The 19,558-nt window shown below is 35.9% G+C and overlaps 3 protein-coding genes across 3 annotated transcripts; 2 read left to right on the top strand and 1 right to left on the bottom strand.

The window, feature by feature from the left end:
* Nucleotides 1-5,146: 5,146 nt before the first annotated feature.
* Nucleotides 5,147-5,986, bottom strand: LOC114925337 (uncharacterized). The gene has a single exon (XM_029292922.1). It carries the CDS (start codon nt 5,984-5,986, stop codon nt 5,147-5,149), a length of 840 nt encoding a protein of 279 aa, XP_029148755.1.
* Nucleotides 5,987-10,729: 4,743 nt separating this feature from the next.
* Nucleotides 10,730-12,764, top strand: LOC112750057 (xyloglucan O-acetyltransferase 1). Its single transcript, XM_025798574.3, has 2 exons — nt 10,730-11,123; nt 11,475-12,764. The coding sequence occupies exons 1-2, from the start codon at nt 10,871-10,873 to the stop codon at nt 12,575-12,577; spliced, it is 1,356 nt and encodes a 451-aa protein (XP_025654359.1). The 5' UTR covers nt 10,730-10,870; the 3' UTR covers nt 12,578-12,764.
* Nucleotides 12,765-14,910: 2,146 nt separating this feature from the next.
* Nucleotides 14,911-15,269, top strand: LOC112748171 (uncharacterized). Its single transcript, XM_025796376.1, has 2 exons — nt 14,911-14,978; nt 15,029-15,269. Exons 1-2 carry the CDS (start codon nt 14,911-14,913, stop codon nt 15,267-15,269), a joined length of 309 nt encoding a protein of 102 aa, XP_025652161.1.
* The last annotated feature ends 4,289 nt before the right edge of the window (nt 15,270-19,558 follow it).

Below are 19,558 nucleotides of genomic sequence, written 5' to 3'. Positions count from 1 at the left end.
TAAATATTATATTTATGACTAATTATGTTTGATTAAAAATTATAATAATTGACAATTGATATGATTAGAATGATTAAAAATATTAATAATTGATAATTAGTATAATTATGTATTAAACATTAATTTTTATATAATTATAAAAAAATAATTTTCTTAAATAAGTTGAGGGAAAAAAAGTATATATACTGCTATCAAAATATATCACATCAGTATTATTAGCGCTAAAATATTATATATTATAGAATAATATAATGATATGCTACTAAAGTCAAGACGAAAAACTAAACTAAACTAAACCAGAAGGTCAAATCCAACGATGAAAAATAAAAATAAAAAAACACGAAACCGAACGTTCATTCAGATTCAAAGTCGCACTGCGGCGGCGAGTAGCTACACACTCAAAAAAATCAAAACAAAACAAAAAGCGAAGCCACATATGAACAGATCTATGTATGAAATGAACTTTGGAACGCGACGGAGGGCAGGACGACGACGAGGCGAGCAATACGAAGACGGCAAGATGACGGTGACTAGCTCGAACAGAGAAGTCGTGGGAGGATGGACGCCGAAGCTCAAAGTTGCGACGGCGGTAGGAGCAGGCCAGTAGCTCGACAGTAGTGAGGGAGCGAGCTCGATGACGATGAGGGAAGGGGGAGTTCGAGTTCGAGGATGACTGGACGGAATGCTGCGCGTTGTGGAGTTAGAGTTGGATTCGGTAATGGTTAGGGCTCCTAAAGCCAAACGGCACCGTTTTTGCAAAAATTTAGAAAATCGACTTGATCTTGATTCGGTTCGACTGACCGTTTTTCGGCCGGCTTGGTAATCTAATTTTGGTTTTTTAAATTTTTGGCTTTGACATATGTCTGAATCGTTATTCTCATTGGTTCACGGTTTGACTGTTCGACCGACCGATTTGAATCAATTTTTAGAACCTTTTCAAGAAATGAATATGCTTATATATTGAAGAAAAACTTTTCGTCTAATTTTCTTTGAGTATCGGAGAATTTAAGAGAAAAATATGATAATATATTGTAATATTTATGTATATAGGTGATTTTTTATCAAACTAATTGTGGAGTTTAAAGTTACAAAATAATTTATATCATAAAATATTTATATCATAAAATATTTGAATTTTAATAATTTAACTATGAAAAATATAATTAATTCAGTAATTATAAAAAAATTGGAATAGTTTAATAAAATTACTTTTTTTTTTTGCATAACTATCAGTTTTGTCAAACTAACCTAATTTATAATTGTTATCAAATTAGTTTGATTTTTTATGTTTAGAATTATTTTCAATAAAATTTTTATTGTTAAAAAAGGGTAATTTCCTCAATAAAACAAAACAAAAAGGGATGACATGTGTTAGTCATTTGCCTAGCCTCTCCATCGCACTTACATGTTTCCAGAAAATAATTTATGAATGGAACTAAAAATGGTGTTATGCAAGGTTATTGTAAGATGGTGTGTTATCCTGGAATGTGGATTTGCCAAAAACAGCTTCTGAAAAACGCAAGTTGCGTTTTATTGATGAACAAAATTGAAACCAATGCATGGATGGGACGTGTCTGCTGCACACTGAAAAACGCAAGTTGCGTTTTATTCCAAGACACAAATGAAACCAATGCATGCAGAAGGGTTTGGTCAAGCCACACTCCACAATCGCAAGTTGCGATTGTCACTGACCCTTATTGCATGTTCGACGCGTGTCCAATAAATGGGTTTGGAGAGGGCTTTAAAAAGCCAAAGTTACAAACGCAGATGAAGAGAGGGAGAGTGTAACAAAGATAGTTGAAGCTGCGGTGGAGGAGCATGGCAGTGTTGACTGTGGGAGGAAGAAGAAGAAATAGTAGGCTGGGTTTAAGTATATGAAAAAAAAAATGGTTCGTAATTTTACGTTACTTGAAGAACACATTATTGAGTATTTGGATCATCCTCAATGGGTAATATTTTTTCTTTTAATTTTATGATGAATGAATATATTTATTTTTAATTTATTTTTTTTATTTGAAAAGTGTTATTGTTATTATTATTACTGTTAGTTAGTAACAACATTATTATTATTATTATTATTATTATTATTATTATTATTATTATTATTATTATTATTATTATTATTATTATTATTATTATTATTATTATTATTATTATTATTATTACTGTTAGTTAGTTGCATTATTATTATTATTATGATTATTATTATTATTATTACTGGTAGTTGCATTATTATTATTATTATTATTATTATTATTATTATTATTATTATTATTATTAGTAGTAGTAGTAATAATTATAATAATAGTAGTAGTTATTATTATTATTATGATGATGATTATTATTGTTATCAATATAGTAGTAGTAGTAATAACCGGATTATTATTATTATTATTATTATTATTATTATTATTATTATTATTATTATTATTATTATTGGTAGTTGCATTATTATTATTATTATTATTATTATTATTATTATTATTATTATTATTATTATTATTATTATTATTATTATTATGTTAGTTGTTGTTAATTTCAATGAATATTATCTTTTTTTGGCAGGCGATCAGAAATTTGTTGCCTAGAAAATTTGATCCGCCAGATACCTTTAATGAGAGAGCTGCAGAGGCACTAGCATTAACTGGGTTTCAACACGTTTCACGAATTGGTGAAATGAGAGGTCATTCTGCACTCTTAAGTGCCTTGGTGGAACGATGGAGGCCAGAAACTCATACGTTCCACCTTCCAGTGAGTGAAGTGACGGTGACGCTGGAAGACGTGATACATATACTTGGCCTCCATGTTAACGGAGAACCCGTCACGGGTAGATCGGATAGCAGTTACCAGTTTTTGGTGGATAACTGCCTCGCTTGTTTTGGTCGGCAACCGGGTCCGGACGATCACGTGTTGGGCAAGGTAAATCTCCATTGGGTCCGGCGGTGTCGAGACAGTGAACCGTGTGACACGCAGGAGTCTATTGAGCGGTATGTCAGGGCTCACATTTTCTGCGTGCTTGGTACAGTGGTGTTTCCAGATAAGTCCACCACGTCTTTGAACTCGAAGTTTTTGCCTCTACTTCGTGATTTTCATCAGATCTCACAATACAGTTGGGGGCAGCTAGTCTGGCACATCTATACAGATCGTTGTGTCGTGCATCGCGGTACAACTGTAAAGAGATGGATGGGCCACTGATTTTGCTTTTTGTTTGGGCGTGGGAGCGTATGCCGTTTATGGCCCCTATACCGCGCAATCAGCTTCTCGATATTGGTGTTCCACTTGCGCGACGGTATTGTACTTTACTGTTATTATTATTATTATTATTATTATTATTATTATCATCATTGTTGTTGTTGTTGTTGTTGTTGTTGTTGTTGTTGTTGAGGTCATCCTACTTGTGCGTAGGTGGAGTCATTGGCGCCGGCATACAAGATATACACGGAGGTCTACGGCGCAGTTTAGACGAGGACTCGATGACATGGGAGTCAATGATGTGAGTTTTAACCATTTAGGTATGCGTCTTTGTTAAGAAAAATAATGTTACTAATAGGTCTCGTGCTTACTGGTGTGCAGTTTACATGGCGGCCGTATATCGACGTGGATGTTCCGATCGAACTCGGCGTAAATTTATTTATGTGCTCCACGAAGTCGCCATTAGTGTCGTTCGAATGTATAGAATGGCACCCAACAGATCGAGTTCGTCGACAATTTGGGTTGCAGCAGCTTCCACCAGACCCGGCATTTCAGATCGGTAGTGCTCATTGCAGGCGTTTGAGCGGTGCCCAGCATCATGACTGGAGAGACCGGACCAAGGAATGGCTTGACATGTGGCGTTCTGGCCGCTATGATAGACTGCAGGTAGGGGAGGAGATTGTTGACTTCCATCCCCTCCCATTGTACTATGACTGGTACACACAGCAATACGGGGGTCACCTACGACTGTCAGATAGAGTTGCAGATGAAGAGGCCGACGCGAACGCACAGCAAGAAGTTCCACCACAACCAGCTGGACCTCAACATCAGGATCCGGCCTATGATCAAGGGTTTCAGGTATCGTTAAGGTTTATTGGTGTTAATATTACCGTTATTAATTATAAGCTTTACTGTTACCGTTATTGATTAGCGTTATTCATTTACAATTAGGTGCCACCATATGATCCCCAGTTCCAGGCGCCTGCATATGAGCCCCAGTTCCAGGCGCCTGCATATGATTCCCAGTTCCAGGCGCCGGCATATGACCCCCAGTTCATGATGCCAGGGTATGAGCAGCATCATCAGGTGCCGGCATATGAGCAGCACGTTCAGGAACCACAACAACATCAGACAGCAGAGCCCTACATACCACAGTTGCTCATTCCAGTAGATGGTCAGTTAAGTCCATTTGTTGGGCTTGATTCGATAAGCTTCTCTCGACTCATGAGAGAGACATCTCAGCTATTTCCAGCGCGAGAGCAGCAAGGGCCTGTTGGTAGTGAGCCGTCTGTTGGTCGTCGGGCCACGTCAGGTCATGATAGTGACTTCAGTATGGATCGATCACCGGGTCATGTAGGTCCTACTCGTCTGTCCGCACCACCACGCACTGCGTTGTTCGACTTAAATGAATGCCCACAGCCGGAAGAGGGATTTCTGGGAGATGCCTTCCAGCATGAGTCTCATTCTGGTGGATATAGTGATCGGGGCTTGAGTAGATCCAGTGCTTATGAAACTGGCGGTGCCAGCATGCCAGATGTCGGTGTTGGTGACTCGAGTAGTACTCAGGGTCATTCGTATAATTTACGGACACAGATTGCACCTCTGGACAAATACACCCCATCTCAGTACGCGAAGAAGGCGCCCAGGAAGTAGGTTGATGCAGTTTAGTTCAGTCCGTTTGAGTTTATGTTTTTATTCAGTGATGTAGATTGTATGGTATATTTAGACGTTTCTGTTAGTCACCTTTTCTATTACTATGTGTTTACATGTTTGTATTAGTAATCATGTCAGTTACTATGTGTTTATGGTTTCTATTGGTAATCATATCCGTTACTATGTTTAAATGTTTAGACGTTATTCACTGCATACATAAATAAAAGGACAAAGATATCACTTAAGCTTACAAAAAAAGTTACATATAAAGGTCCATAAAAAGTAACATAAAAAGTCTTAATCAAGCTTGATTCCTAGCAGAGCTTGATTCTGCGCGCTGCGGACATCGACTCTGGCTATGTCCCTCCCGTCCACAAATAGTACACCGGCGAGGACGGCGCATGTCCCGCGAATCCATCTCATTCAAGTAGCGGGTTGACTTGGGTCTACCTTTCGTCGCGCGCCTCAATGTCCAATTCGCGATCACCTTCGCTCCTTCATACGGAGCCCACGTAGATGGGTCACCCATCGGGACAAACTCGCCTCTGTAGACCTTGCAAATTTCGGACATTTTGTACACATCATGCACATATATTTGCCAATCAAGACGCTGGTTGGCGCAACATGCAAGGACGTGGCGGCATGGGAGTCGCTCGACCTGGAAATGGCCACAATCGCAGTGTCGTTGCGCGAGATTAACAGTGTGAATGGAACCATCTTGCATTTCGCGAACCTCAAACATCTCGTTGCGCCTGTCGAACCTATTGACCACAATGTTGCCTGCACGTCGAAAACTTTCTTCGACTCTTTTGGTGGCAAATTCTGAATATGTGAATCCATTGCGGACACGCTCATGAGCCTCGGCGCTCTTCCGGGTGAACAATTCGTTCAGCCGATAGAAAGTAGACTTGACAATGGCAGTCACAGGAAGGTTGCGTGCACCCTTCAGGACAGAATTTATGCACTCTACCAAGTTTGTCGTCATATGTCCCCAACGATGACCCCCGTCGAATGCCAACACCCATCTCTGAACACCGATCTCATCACACCATTGCGCATACGCCTCACCCCGCTCTCTCAGCCTTTGGTAGTTTTTGTTGTACTCTTGCTCCGTCCTAGAATATCCTGTTGGAGAAACCATTTCATCATAACGAAGTTGCACGAAATTAATAGGAACAAAACCATAACAACGAAATCAAATACATGTGTTAACCACGAGTTTATGCAAATACGGAGCCTTGAACCTCCTTAAGAAGTTGGAACCGATGTGCCTGATGCAGTACATGTGCCACGCTCTTGGCGGTGACCATGCACCGTTGCTGCGAGCTATTGCTGCGTCAATGGAGTTATGGCGGTCAGAAATAATGCCGACGCCATCGATGGTAACAACATATCTCCGCAGGTTGCTTAGGAAAAACTCCCACGCGTCTGCCGTCTCACCCTCGACTATTGCAAACGCAATAGGCACAATGTTCTGGTTCCCGTCCTGTGCAACGACAACTAGAAGCGCACCTTTATATTTACCGTACAGGTGTGTGCCATCAACCTGCACCAGTGGCTTGCAGTGTCGGAATGCTACTATACACGGATAGAAGCTCCAAAAAACGCGATGAAGAACTCTTACACCTTGAACCTCCTCACTCTCACGGTAAACAGGGAGCGTCTTTATTTGAACACGAGACCTTGGCATCTTTGCAGTCATTGCTTTCAGCCAAACTGGCAGAGTCTGGTAAGAAACCTCCCAACCACCAAAAACTTTTGCGACAGATTTCTGCTTTGCCAACCAAGCCTTGCGGTAACTGATAGTGTAGTTGAACTTTGACTGAACTTCTGCAATAATAGACTTCACCTTTATGGACGGATCTGCTTCGACCAACGGCCTAATGGCATCTGCAATTGTGTCTGAGTCCAACTTGGCATGATCTTGCGAGATAGTTCCCATGGTGCACGTGTGTTTGCCATTGTATCTCCTGATCTCCCAACAAGCTTTCTTTCGAATCAAACTAGCTCGGATAAGCCAATCGCACCCGGCACCATAACCCTTGCATTTCGCATAGAATGTCTGCGGCTCAGACTCATACACAGTGTAATCAACTCCTCTAGAGATAGTGTAGCTTTTGATTGCAGATATCACCGACTCTCTAGAGCCAAATTCCATTCCGACACTGAATTCACCATCTTCGGCCGCAGCGTTGCCTTCACCTATGATAAGCGCACCACCATCAGTCAGACAAGGCAAATAAAATGGACACTAGTGGTAACGTGAATTAATAACCATAATATAACATACCCATATTCGCATACTCAGGAAATTCTGGGGCATGCATGGCTTCGAGATCAAGAGTCCGCATAAAAGACGGAACACCAAACGGCTGCTGGCTTATAACAGCATGCGCTTCATTTGGCACCGCCGGATTGCCGGCCAGATCTCCGTCATCGTTTTCGTCATCGACTTCATAGTTGGCTTCGAACTCCTCTTCACTGTCGTCGTTATCTTCTTCCCAGCCTATATCCCCAAACTCGTTAATGTTGACCTCCTCGTCAAACTCATCCACCCCCGTATGCTGTTCAAACTCAACGTACAACTCTATTAGCGGCACCTGAAATCGGGTTTGTTGATAAATACAGAACATCCGCTGCATGCTTGCATCGTCAGTGATGGCCATTATTTGAAACTGTATCAGCCCACCAAATACTTGTACAGGACTCCTGTACAAAATATAGCTCACCCTTTTCGAAATGTGACTTGGTATGTTGACACAAATACCATTTTGCAACTCCACAAAACTCGTGGTATATAGAATAGCAAATGAAAACGGACATTCACAAACAAAAGTCACTCCTTCGTGTGTGTTCGATATAACCTCACCGTTATAATACATTCGTATATTTGCAATACCTTCCATAATCTCACTTTTTTAACCCTTCTAATACCCAAAAAATCTCACAATTAAGAGATGCATGAACGAATGAAAGGTGAAAGGGAGCACAAGTGAGAGATTTAGGAGTGAGGTACGAGTTTGAGATAGCTGAGTTAGCAATTTATAGGCAAAGTTCTTCATTATAATATTATATTACATATAAAACGCAACCTGCGTTTTACGGACTTCAAAAAAAAATTTTCGGGCCAAATAAAACGCAACATGCGATTTACTCTGCCCAAAAAAATTTCTGAGCCCATCAAATTCACAAACGCATCATGCGTTTTATATTAAAAAAAAAATTTTAATTCCAATTTCACAAACGCAACATGCGTTTGTCTCCATTCAATTGTAAAGCAAAAAAAATTTAATTGTGAAGCATAAAAAACGCAACTTGCGTTTGTTATATGTCTCATAGCAGTGCAAAATTTGGTGAAACACCCATTTCAATGCACATCACCAAAACCTTTTCCATATCAAAATTAATCAGCCACATGTTTCAGTGATGCCACTTTCGAAACTTATGCAATGCTGATTGAGGTGGAAATTCTTAGAGAAGAAAAACGACAGGTGCTAAAAAGGCTTGTTGTGATTTAATCTTCAATTAATAAATTCTTCTTGAAATTGTTTAGGAGGGTTAGTTAGTTTTATAATCTTTAAAATGTATAGAATCATTTCCTTTCAAAAAAAAAAAATGTATAGAATCATTACTCTATTAGAGCAGGTAAACAACTACTAATAGCATCCAATGCTTTTTCACAAAAGAGTGGTATTAGTCATCTGTGTCATCCCAATGAGTCAAATCAGCAACACCATCAAATTGAGCCATCACAATTCACAACACGTAAGTTGCTATTGTCAAAGTCACTATTACTAGGTTACTACTCATGCATTTTAAGTCTAATTTCAAAATTTATACATGGAAAAACTATTTAAATATATCAATTTAACTAACTACAATTGAATGAATCAATTATTAGAGCCCAGTACAACAAAATTAGAGAAATTATTAACAGCTAAGGAAAAGTTAATTTTATGGAATTAGGGTGTGTTTAGAATTTTATGAAATTAGAATTAATTTGATTTGGAAATCAAATTTTTTTAGTTGGAATAAAATAACAAAAAAAGAAATTGAATTAATTAGTAAATCTCACAGATTTACATTATATCTAAACTAAAAAATTCTTCTATTTTTGAAAAGATTTAATTTGAATTAAAATAATTTAGTGTCTTAAAATATAAAAAATTAATTTTATTCTTTAGGTATTAAAAAGTTATAATATTGAACTTCAGCCACTCAGACCAACCGAACAAATAGGGCTGGCTGTCCAAGCAAATTGTATAGGTTGTTTGAGCATACTAGTGTGTTTGGATTATAGTTTGTAATTGAAAGTTTGTATAAAAATGATTTTGCAAACTTGATTTTGATAAAAAGTAAGTTTGTGTTAACGTGATTTATGTTTAGTAATTTTTATATTAAAATGGATTATAGTAACATAAATATTGTTTGGATTATACTATTCAAAATTATTTTTAAATAAAAAATTACTAAAAGAGACATCAATTTATATAATTTTTTATATTATCCTATCATTTTACTTTAGATACTTGAATAAATCTTATTAAGTTATTTTATAATAAAATTAATATTTACTTACTAAATTAAAGTAACATTAAAAATTGATAAAATATATTTTAATACATAAAAACATTGAAGGAAGTACTATACATTTTATAATGTCAAACAAAAAAAAATGTTTTATATTATTTTAGTATATAATTAGTATATAATAAAAACGAAAATAAAGTACAATAAGAAGTACAATAAAAACAAAAAAATTCCGTACAAACATAGAATATAATAATTACAACTAACAACATATATCATAGGAACAAAAAAAAATTATAATAAGAAGTAAATAAAATTTATATGAATAAAACTAAATAAAAAAATAAAAAAAATTTATACCCAACATAAATATAGTATAATAAAAGATAGAAAAAAAATTTATATAAACAAAAATTAATAAAAATATCATAAAAATTAATAAAAATAAGAATTTATATCAACAATAATTGTTATATGAATAAAAAATATAATAAAAATATGACATCAGAACACTAAAAAAATAATATCAGAATACAAAAAATAATATAAAAAATATTTATATATAAATAAAAAAATACAATAAAAAACATAAAAATCAAAATATGAAAGTGAATACTAAAAGTAATAAAAAAAATTAAAATATTTATCTTGGCAGTGATTGTAACAAATATGAAAGATTTTCATGAAAAAAAAAATTGGAACCAAGAACATACACAAAGAACTATTATGAAAATTATATGGTTACTTACATCATTTTTATAGAAGAAAATGAAGGATATGATTAATAGAAGAGGAATAATTTTTTTATTTAATTTCCCAATTTTAATTAGCCTTCCCCAAAGTAAACGCAGAAGCTAGAATTTTTAGCTTCCGGTAGACGTATGTTTAGAGGCAAAATCACTTTTAGGTTCAGAATTTTAAAAAGTTGTCAAACATAAAAACGAGGCGTTCAAAGCACTCAAACGAACTTCTCTCTTCTTCAACGTGAACTCCAATAACAGCCTAAGTTCGCTGTCGAGGCCACCTTGGTTGCCATCCGAACTCATTGTGGTTATTGACGGAGATTAAAAAAATGTGTAAATAAATGATAAAAATATAAAATTAAATTATTTTTAAATTAAATTAATTTTTATTTTACATTATTAAATATAAACACAATAATCTATTCTGGATTTAATTAATTTATTTCAAATCAAATAAAATAAATTTCAATAATATTTTGTTTCAAACAAACTCTTGTTTAGTTGATTGGTATGAAATTAGAGAAATTATAACAAAATTGATATAGCACTATCCTCCCTATGGCTATGCCACTGAAAAACAATCCAATATAAATTGCTGAGACGGTGTCAACTTTAGCGTTCATTTTTCTTGATCAATTCCAAAGAGAAACGTGTCTCTTACTCTCTTTTTTGTGTCTTCTCACTTCAAAACATCATATACCAGAACAACAGGAATTTCAGAAGCAAAAAGAAAGAAAGAAAGAAAGAAGGCTATGAAAAAAATGGGAGCTACCACAAATCCATTATTCAAGGATCATTATTCCATTTCAATTATCTCACTCACAAAGAGGCTTCTTCCTTGGACTTTCTTTGCTCTTTTTTCCATAGCTTTTGTTCATTTGTACTTCTATCCTTTTCTACCTTTTACTACTACTCCATCACCAAAAACTGATGACTTCTCCCACTCCTCTTACCCTTTTCTTCATGTTTCTCTCCCTTCTTCTTCACCGTCTCCTTTGTCTTCAGGTACAAATATACATAACTTGATGTTGTTAATACTATTTCACTTTTTTTTAGTTACTGTTGTTTCTGACAGAAAGATACATTGAAAATTTAAAATCAGACGTATCAATTTTGTAGGTACTATTGTATCAAAAGTGATAGTATCACCATCATAAATAATGGATTGGATTTTGATTTGAATTTTAATTATATTAATTTAGTCAAAATAATATTCATTTTAAAATAGACGGATTAATATACTAGTGGATTTTAATTTTTTAACATTGAGATTCTAATTAATAGCATCATATGATGTTGCCCAGAAATGGTTAATTTGTTGATCAAATCTTACTACTATTTGATTTTTCATTGCAGAAAAGGAAAAAGTTTATGAAGAAAAATCATGTGATTACTCTAATGGCAAATGGGTCCGTGACAAGAGAGGACCTTTTTACAATGATACAAATTGTGGCATGATGAAAGAAGGTAGAAATTGCATAACACATGGAAGACCTGACTCAGAGTACCTTTATTGGCGATGGAAGCCAAGTGAATGCAACCTTCCAACGTTTGACCCCAACATTTTTCTCCAACTTGTTAGGAACAAGCACATTGCTTTCGTTGGTGACTCTCTTGCTAGGAACCAATTAGAGTCACTACTATGCATGATATCCACTATTTCAACTCCAAAAGTTGTGCACCAAAATGGTGATGGTCAAGGTAAATTTGGTCAATGGCACTTTGCTTCACACAATTCAAGCATATCATTGTATTGGTCTCCATTTCTTGTTCAATGTGTTGAGAAATCAAGCACAAGGCCCAATAATTTGTTGTATTTGGAGCGTGTTGATGAGAAATGGGCTAGGCATATGGATCAGCTGGACACGATTGTGTTATCAATTGGGCATTGGTTTTTGCTTCCAGCAATTTACTATGAAAATGGTTCAATTCTAGGTTGTCATTACTGTCCTGGTCTTAATCACACAGAGATTGGATTTTATGATGTGTTAAGGAAGGCTTTGAAGACTACACTTAATAGCATAATTGAGAGGAAATTAAGAGGTAAGGGCAAAAATGGAATTATCGATGTGGTTGTGACAACATTTTCACCCCATCATTTTGAAGGTGATTGGGATAAGGCTGGTGCATGTCCAAAAACTATGCCTTATGAGAAGGGGGAGAAGAAACTTGAAGGAATGGATGCTGAGATGAGGAAGATTGAGATTGAAGAAGTGAAAATTGCTAATAATAAGGCCAAATCCGAATTTGGAAGGCTTATTAGGTTAGAGGCATTAGATGTAACGGAATTAGCATTGTTGAGACCTGATGGGCACCCTGGTCCTTACATGAATCCTTTTCCATTTGCCAGTGGAGTTCAAGAACATGTGCAAAATGATTGTGTTCATTGGTGTTTGCCAGGGCCTATAGACACGTGGAATGAGATTTTGATGCAGATCATGAGAAAATGGGAGAAATAGAGACAATGTAACGAGTTAAGTAATCATATTCATCTCGTTAATTTTATTGTATACTTTAGGAACATTTCATGGGGGTCATGGAAGGACCAATTCCAGTTGAGGAAGGATTGTCTATAGTAGAATTTTTAGGTTATCCTTATTTATATTCTTTGGATATGAAAAGGGAATTAATTTAATTTGTTACAAACATTTTGCAATGATTGTCACCAAAAAAAAAAATTATGCAATGATGGCCAGCAAGATTTTTTTTTTTTTTCCAGTCAGACAGTGGCGCTCTTGTTTTTTATATAGGACAGTGCTGGCGGGAGTTTTTAATTTTGATATTGAGTTTATAGTAGTATTTTTTAATAATGTGTAAAATTTGGTGTATTTTTTTTTTATATGGAGATTACAAATTTGATATTTTGATTTATGAAGTTTAATTTTTTTTTTTAATTTTTAAAACACAAAACCTACCATTTGATTTGTAAAATGACATAAAACTTACCCTTTCATTTATGAACTTTAATTTTTTAAAATTTTTAAAACACAATTTACCCTCTTATTTATAATTATCCATACTAAATTAAAACACACTACTTCTTCATAACCAAAAATAACACAATAATAATTTTCATATTAAAAAAAAAAAAACAGCCTGTTAGCGGCTACTCTTGTTATTTATTCCCTTGGAATACATCATAATTTTCTTTTTATTTGATTTTTAAGTGTGATATTTTCAGCTAAAGAAAACATTTGAGAGAAAATTGTAAATGGTAAACTATTATATTTGACTTTTTCATTTTTTAAGTGAATAATAATTACAGAATGATTTCATTTTAGATTGCTAGTTAAACTTCTTTATATATCAACTAATCTTGATTTTTTTAAATAAATAAATTAAATATTTATTTATGGATATAGATCATTTATAGTATATTTATTGATTTAAATTTTTTTATTTATTTTATTTACAGTGTGTAAAATAAATAAGACTGTGTATATCTCGTTTATAATAGATAAGTCACATTTAATGTTGAACGTATTACGTTTGCACATGTGATACATGGAAGAGAATGATCAACACATATCTCTTTTATAGTGTAAACGAGATAAAGTACGACAAATTTTGAAAAACTATAAAAGGATCTACAACTATTTGTATTCTCCACAAACATTTCACTTCTTCTTCTCCTCCATTTTTCTTCAATAAATTTAGTAAAAATGTCTAGTGGTAGTGGATATGTTGTTGTAAGTATGTACCCTAATTGTCATATGAGAAATAGTGACACTGGGGATTATATTTAAGTATGATAATCCTATTATGTTGCGCATTCAGAGAGTAAATTCTTTGTTTGAGCTAAAAAGTCTAATATTGACGAACCTCATTGCTAACCGGACAAAAGAAGTTGGAAGAGTTTGGTATATGTTGCTAGTCATGAAAAATGAAGTTTTTTGATTTCGTCTATTTTGACTCAATAACAATGAGCATGTGCGCCTCATGTTTGATATCTATGGGATATCAAGTGATGGAGATTTCTGCGGAGGTTGCTGATATTGGTGGTGGTGAATCTGGCTACTCAAATTTTGTCCAGGATGACCCACCTCTTGCACTACCACCGCTGCATTGTGCTAGTCCAGTGGTAAACATGGACATAGACGGTGAGGAGTTCGATGAAGAGTATGTTGCCGATAGCAATGATAATGGTTCTTCTGAGGATGATGAGAAGGAGGAGTTTGTACCAGAAACTCCGATCAGTGCTTCAGTTCAGTATCTTCTGCTTACCCTGCAACCAATTTTGGAGTTATCAGTTGTATCTAGTCACTATCATACATTGGATTTGGATGCGATGCACGAGAAAACTCCCTTTTCTAATATGGGTGTGGACGATTACAACATAGATGGTGGTGTGAAATTTCACATTGGTCACAAATTCAAAAGCAGATAGGCAGTCATACAAGGTGTGAAGAATTACAGCATTTAGAGAAGTGCGGAGTTCCGAGTTGTGGAGTCGGATCGATCAAAGAACCATGTTCATTGCAAGCAATTTGCAGTAGAATGTCATTGGAGTCTCCGTGTTGCCCCCCGACAAACTCTCGGATATTGGTAAGGTCAAGTTTAATTGTAGTGTATATTATTATTTATCATGATTAAATGGTTTTGAATTGCTACCGATTATATTTTAATTTGTTATCCCCCACCATGTCTCAAGACCATCAACAGTTGGACATCAACCTCATTTGTAGTGTCATCCTGTCCCTCATACAGTCTAGCCTATCAGTTACTATCTTTGTTTTACAAGGTGCAGTTAGGCAAAACTGTCACTTCAAACCCCTCATATAGAAAGGTCTGGATGGCGAAGCAACAGGCAATTGTGCAAATATACAGTGATTGGGAGGAGTCATATAATAAGGTGTCGAGGTTGCTGCAAGCATTGTAGAGTTGTTGTACCAGACAATATATAATTTCAGGGTGGTATTGTACTATGATGGGCACTTGGTGATACACAACTGCAACAAATTTGATAAGGTATTCTGGGCTCCTCCCTATGTGGAGGCTTTCAAGCATTGTAAGCCCTTCATCTTCGTCGATGGCATGCATCTGTATGGCAAATATGGTGGTGTGTTGCTAATTGCAGTGGCACAAGACGATAACATTAACATTCTTCCTGTGGCATTTGCAATTGTCGAGTCTAGGACTACAGAGTCCTGATCGTTCTTCCTTACCAACTTGATACATGTGACACCCCAAGAAAGGCTTTTGATTATATCTGATAGATTCCAGGAGATCAAAGCCGCACTTAGAGCCGATGATAGTTGTTGGAGGCCTCTTAGAGCGTTCCATGCGTATTGTGTCAGGCACATGACCACTAACTTCATGTCTCGTTCCAAATATGCCGAGAAAAAGTGATATCTCATGAATGCTGCTTATACTCTAAGCAAGGCTGGGTACGAGCAGTATATGGATGCTTTGAGAGGGCTATTGTGTGAGATGGCAAACTAGGCTGGTAAATTCAATAAGAAAATATGGTCACAATATTGTGATAGTGATCGCAGATTTGGGCACATAACAACGAACCTCTCTGAATGCATGAAGTTTAGATGGGCTGAATTTGACTTTTTAATTGGTTGTGAATTTGGATACTACAAGTATCGATAAAGTACAAGTTTATGATTTGACTTTGTCTGCATAATAGAGTTTCCACTATAAATTCAGGTCTCATTGTTGTCTTACAATGTCTGATATCTAGATTTTGACAAGCTCCTGAATCTCTTTTTCATTGCCTCAAGGATTGTACAAAAGTCAGAAAAATTTGGACTCTTTTGAGTATGTATTCTGCCTATCCTAACTTCAAGAACTGGTTGATGCAGGATTCCTACCAGAGTGATACTTTCTTATTCTATTCAATTTTTAGGTGGATTTGGAGGGATAGAAATATTGATTTCTACAACCCTGACAACAGACGGGATGCTAGCAGAGTAGTTAATATGATCCGGAACTCGGCTAGGAATATCCATGCCATCTTTAATATGCACATTTCTTTATCTCCTTCTTCACTTTGTTTTTTTTGTCTCCTTATATAAACTCGGTTAAAGTGAACTGTGATGCTAGTCAGAGCCCTGTAGTGGGTTCAGAAAGTTTTGGTTGCCTTATTCACAATTCTAATGAATGTTGGGTGAAAGGTTACTCTGAAAGAATTAGAGAATGCTAGTGTTCTTCTGGATAAACTTCATGCTATTTGGACTTGAGAATATAATTTTTGGGATGTTTTTTTGTGAGAAGGATAGTTTGAATGTTTTTTTTATGATACATAGGAAGAAATTTGAGAATATTATTCTAAAAAGAATCTAATGAAAAATATTTAAGAGACTTTAAGTTAGAGTTAAAGACCTGCTTTACCTTGATTCAAAGGATAACTAATCATACATCTAATCTAATCTTGTGACTAAAAGTACTACTTCAAATTCGGGAGAGAATGTGAAATGACATCAACTTTAATGAGTTTCATCATTTTATTTGTTTAGATAGGGACCAAGTCAATTAATTTGGCCTTTTTTTTTTGTAGTCACACAATTTTTTTTTTTTTAGTTTATTGACACACAAAAAATCAAGTTAAAAATATAAGTAATTAATTTTTAGTTAATTAATATTAAATATTTTAATTTTAAAATTATTATCTTTTGGAGAATTTAGTATTAGAATGTACCATTTAAAATATAAGATTAAAAATTTATAATTTAAAATTTAAAATAAAAAAATAATTTAAAAAAATAGATCATATTAGCCAAAAAAAATATTGACTTTCAAGTATTAATAATTGAAAATATATCCTGCGTTACAAGTTAAGATAATAATATACATTGGATTAGCGTAAAATCAATCTCGTTACATCTACACTCTTTATAATAAACATCGTTTGATATCAATATTTTCTAACAACCAAATATGCATTTTCTTTGTTTTGTTAGTTAAAAATAATTTAAAATATAATTAATTAGTAGCAATTTTATTTCTATAGGAATGTCAAGAGTGTTTGTATCAAAGAGTAAAGTATCATTTATTCTTTTTGTCCCTAATATTTGGAGTAAATACCAAACGTTTCAAAATCATCTTAATATTGTCCTGCCGTTAGGGATCTATTAATAGAATTGACAACGAAAAAAAATTGAGACGATTTTGAAATGTTAAGACTTAAATGAGACAAAAATGATATATTACTCTTAAAAGAATTACCAAATCAAGTATAATAAAAGTAACTTTTAACGGAATGAATTGCATTACGAATTTAAGATTTTTACTCATCATAGAATACTTCTAAAATAACTAATAGATAAACTTCCGAAAAAAATGAGTATGAACACACACACACATAACTTCTTTAATGTTTAATTTAAATAAACTTTATTTTTAACTTAGAAATAAGTTTAATTTTATTTTTCAATAATATTAATTTTTTTACGATACATAGTTATTCAATTATTTTTTAAATACATATAAGTAAATTACTCTTAATCACATTACTTTGTTCTAAGTAAATTGATTAAATTGATTTTTTTTCATATGATGAGTATATAAACATGCAAAAAAAAAGGGCAATGTACATAAATAAAATGATTGAAGGAAACCTTTACGCAAATACAACATTGGCAAACTCCAGACGCAAATGAAACAAACGTAATTGTATGTAATCCACGACACCCTCTAGCAGAACCTAAATACACGTAATCCGCTGCACTCTGTCGCGGATTACGTGGAGAACCTGGCATCACATAAACCGCTACACCCTGTAGCGGTTTATGACCAAAAGTGCAGAAAGCATAATCCACTACACCCTGTAGTGGATTATGAGGAGAGTGGCTCATTATATAAACAACCAGTAATACCTGGTGTAATAGTAACAACCCATGATGCAAAATGCACGAATTGATACAAAATGAAATCGTCATAAGCAATAAGTTGTACAAAAATAATAGTTACCAGGCATTAACACTAACACTAAATAAGTTAACTACATAAGTCATACAAATATAACTGTCACAAGTCGTTAAAACTAACAGAAAATAAATAAGTCATAATTCATACAATGATAACGGTCGGAACTAACACAATGGGCGCTACTGCTGGTCACCATCAACATCATGGTCGCCCCCGAATGGACCAAGTAAGTGCGAGCCTGTGCCACATCGAGTTGGACGCCTAATTCTGGTCGCTCGCCGATCTCCGGGTGGAGCCTCCTCTAGCCCAACTCCAAATGCAGATGGCGGCGTCCCCCCCCCCCCCCCAATGCCAAACTAAGTGTCGTATGGGCTGCATGCGGGCTCATTCAGGTCAACCGGGAGCTGGGACTCAGGAACTTGGGACGGCACATCTGCTAGTTGTGGCTTGTACTCTGGAGGCTCGGACGGACCGCCTGGAATCGGACTCTAGTACTGATGAACGTCGTCACCCCGTATGATCTCAGCGAAATCCGCATAGAACTGCGGTCTAGCCAGCTGATCGTCCAAATCCATGGTGAAAGTAGTGGTAGCAAGATCAGCTAACATCTGCGTGCTACACTCATGCAATACCTGTGAGCTAGATACGTGAGCAAAAGGTGTACCACCCATACTAGCCTCCGCAATGCCACCAACCTGAGTGTTAGTAGGGTGACCACGGGACGATCCAGCCTCGTCATCATGATGGACAGAAGGTGCTCATCCAGCACGAGAAGCCCATCGTCTAGCACTAGATCGACGAAGGCGATGATCTTCCTGGCCTCCCTCATCACCACCAACTTGCTCCTCCTGCATCATGTCGTCGAGCCAGCACCATTCGCGATTAGTGGCACGCGTACCAATGCGTCGTCTCCATTCCACACGTCTGTTATCGGGCATATCTGATGCTGGTACTCTAATTGGCACCTGCGACGACCCTCTGAGTACAGCATGGTCTGGAACCTGCGTCTGCCTGGGATCTGCGAACGCAATCCCTGGTAACAGAATCCTATGTGCAAGACGGTACCACCAGTCCAGGTACTCAGCGGATGGACCAAGATCAGCCACTCTCTGGATACTCAACACAGAGCGAACTCGCTCGTCCCAATGCTGATGCCATGTCCTATAGTAAGTGGGGAACCATCTATCTCCACCCCTACCGTCCTTACTATGAAGATATTCTATATTCAGGCTGGCTCAGGAAGATACTGTACGCCCCCTAGCTGTGGGAAGACCCTGTCTACCTGATGCCACTCAATCACTGCAAAGTATATCAGACTGATGACGGCCCGCCATAACCGGCTGTGCTCCTCCAGTCAATATCTCCGGATGAATGACTGCTAGTACGTCCAGAGAACCATAAGGCTCCCACACAATATGATAGTTAGGAGACAAGTCAGCATTGTACTAATGTATACAAATAAGTGGGGGAAGAACTAATAAAATATTGAAAACAAAAACAAATTACTTACATCTCGATCACCCAGTCGATCCAATGCCAGACGATACTGATTAATCCGTTGTTCC

This window comes from Arachis hypogaea, chromosome 15, assembly GCF_003086295.3.
Source record: "Arachis hypogaea cultivar Tifrunner chromosome 15, arahy.Tifrunner.gnm2.J5K5, whole genome shotgun sequence".
In the NCBI taxonomy this organism is placed as follows: domain Eukaryota; kingdom Viridiplantae; phylum Streptophyta; class Magnoliopsida; order Fabales; family Fabaceae; genus Arachis; species Arachis hypogaea.
The sequence above is the reverse complement of the archived record's forward strand: the minus strand, read 5'-3'. Positions and strand labels throughout refer to the sequence as shown.

Excerpts from the sequence above, each read along its gene's own strand:
- LOC112748171 (XM_025796376.1), top strand. The coding sequence starts at position 14,911 with ATGGCGAAGCAACAGGCAATTGTGCAAATATACAGTGATTGGGAGGAG. Across the intron at positions 14,979-15,028 it reads TCATATAATAAGGTGTCGAG|GGTGGTATTGTACTATGATG; the intron begins GTTGCTGCAAGC and ends ATATAATTTCAG.
- LOC112750057 (XM_025798574.3), top strand. The coding sequence starts at position 10,871 with ATGAAAAAAATGGGAGCTACCACAAATCCATTATTCAAGGATCATTAT. Across the intron at positions 11,124-11,474 it reads ACCGTCTCCTTTGTCTTCAG|AAAAGGAAAAAGTTTATGAA; the intron begins GTACAAATATAC and ends TTTTCATTGCAG.
- LOC114925337 (XM_029292922.1), bottom strand. The coding sequence starts at position 5,986 with ATGGTTTCTCCAACAGGATATTCTAGGACGGAGCAAGAGTACAACAAA.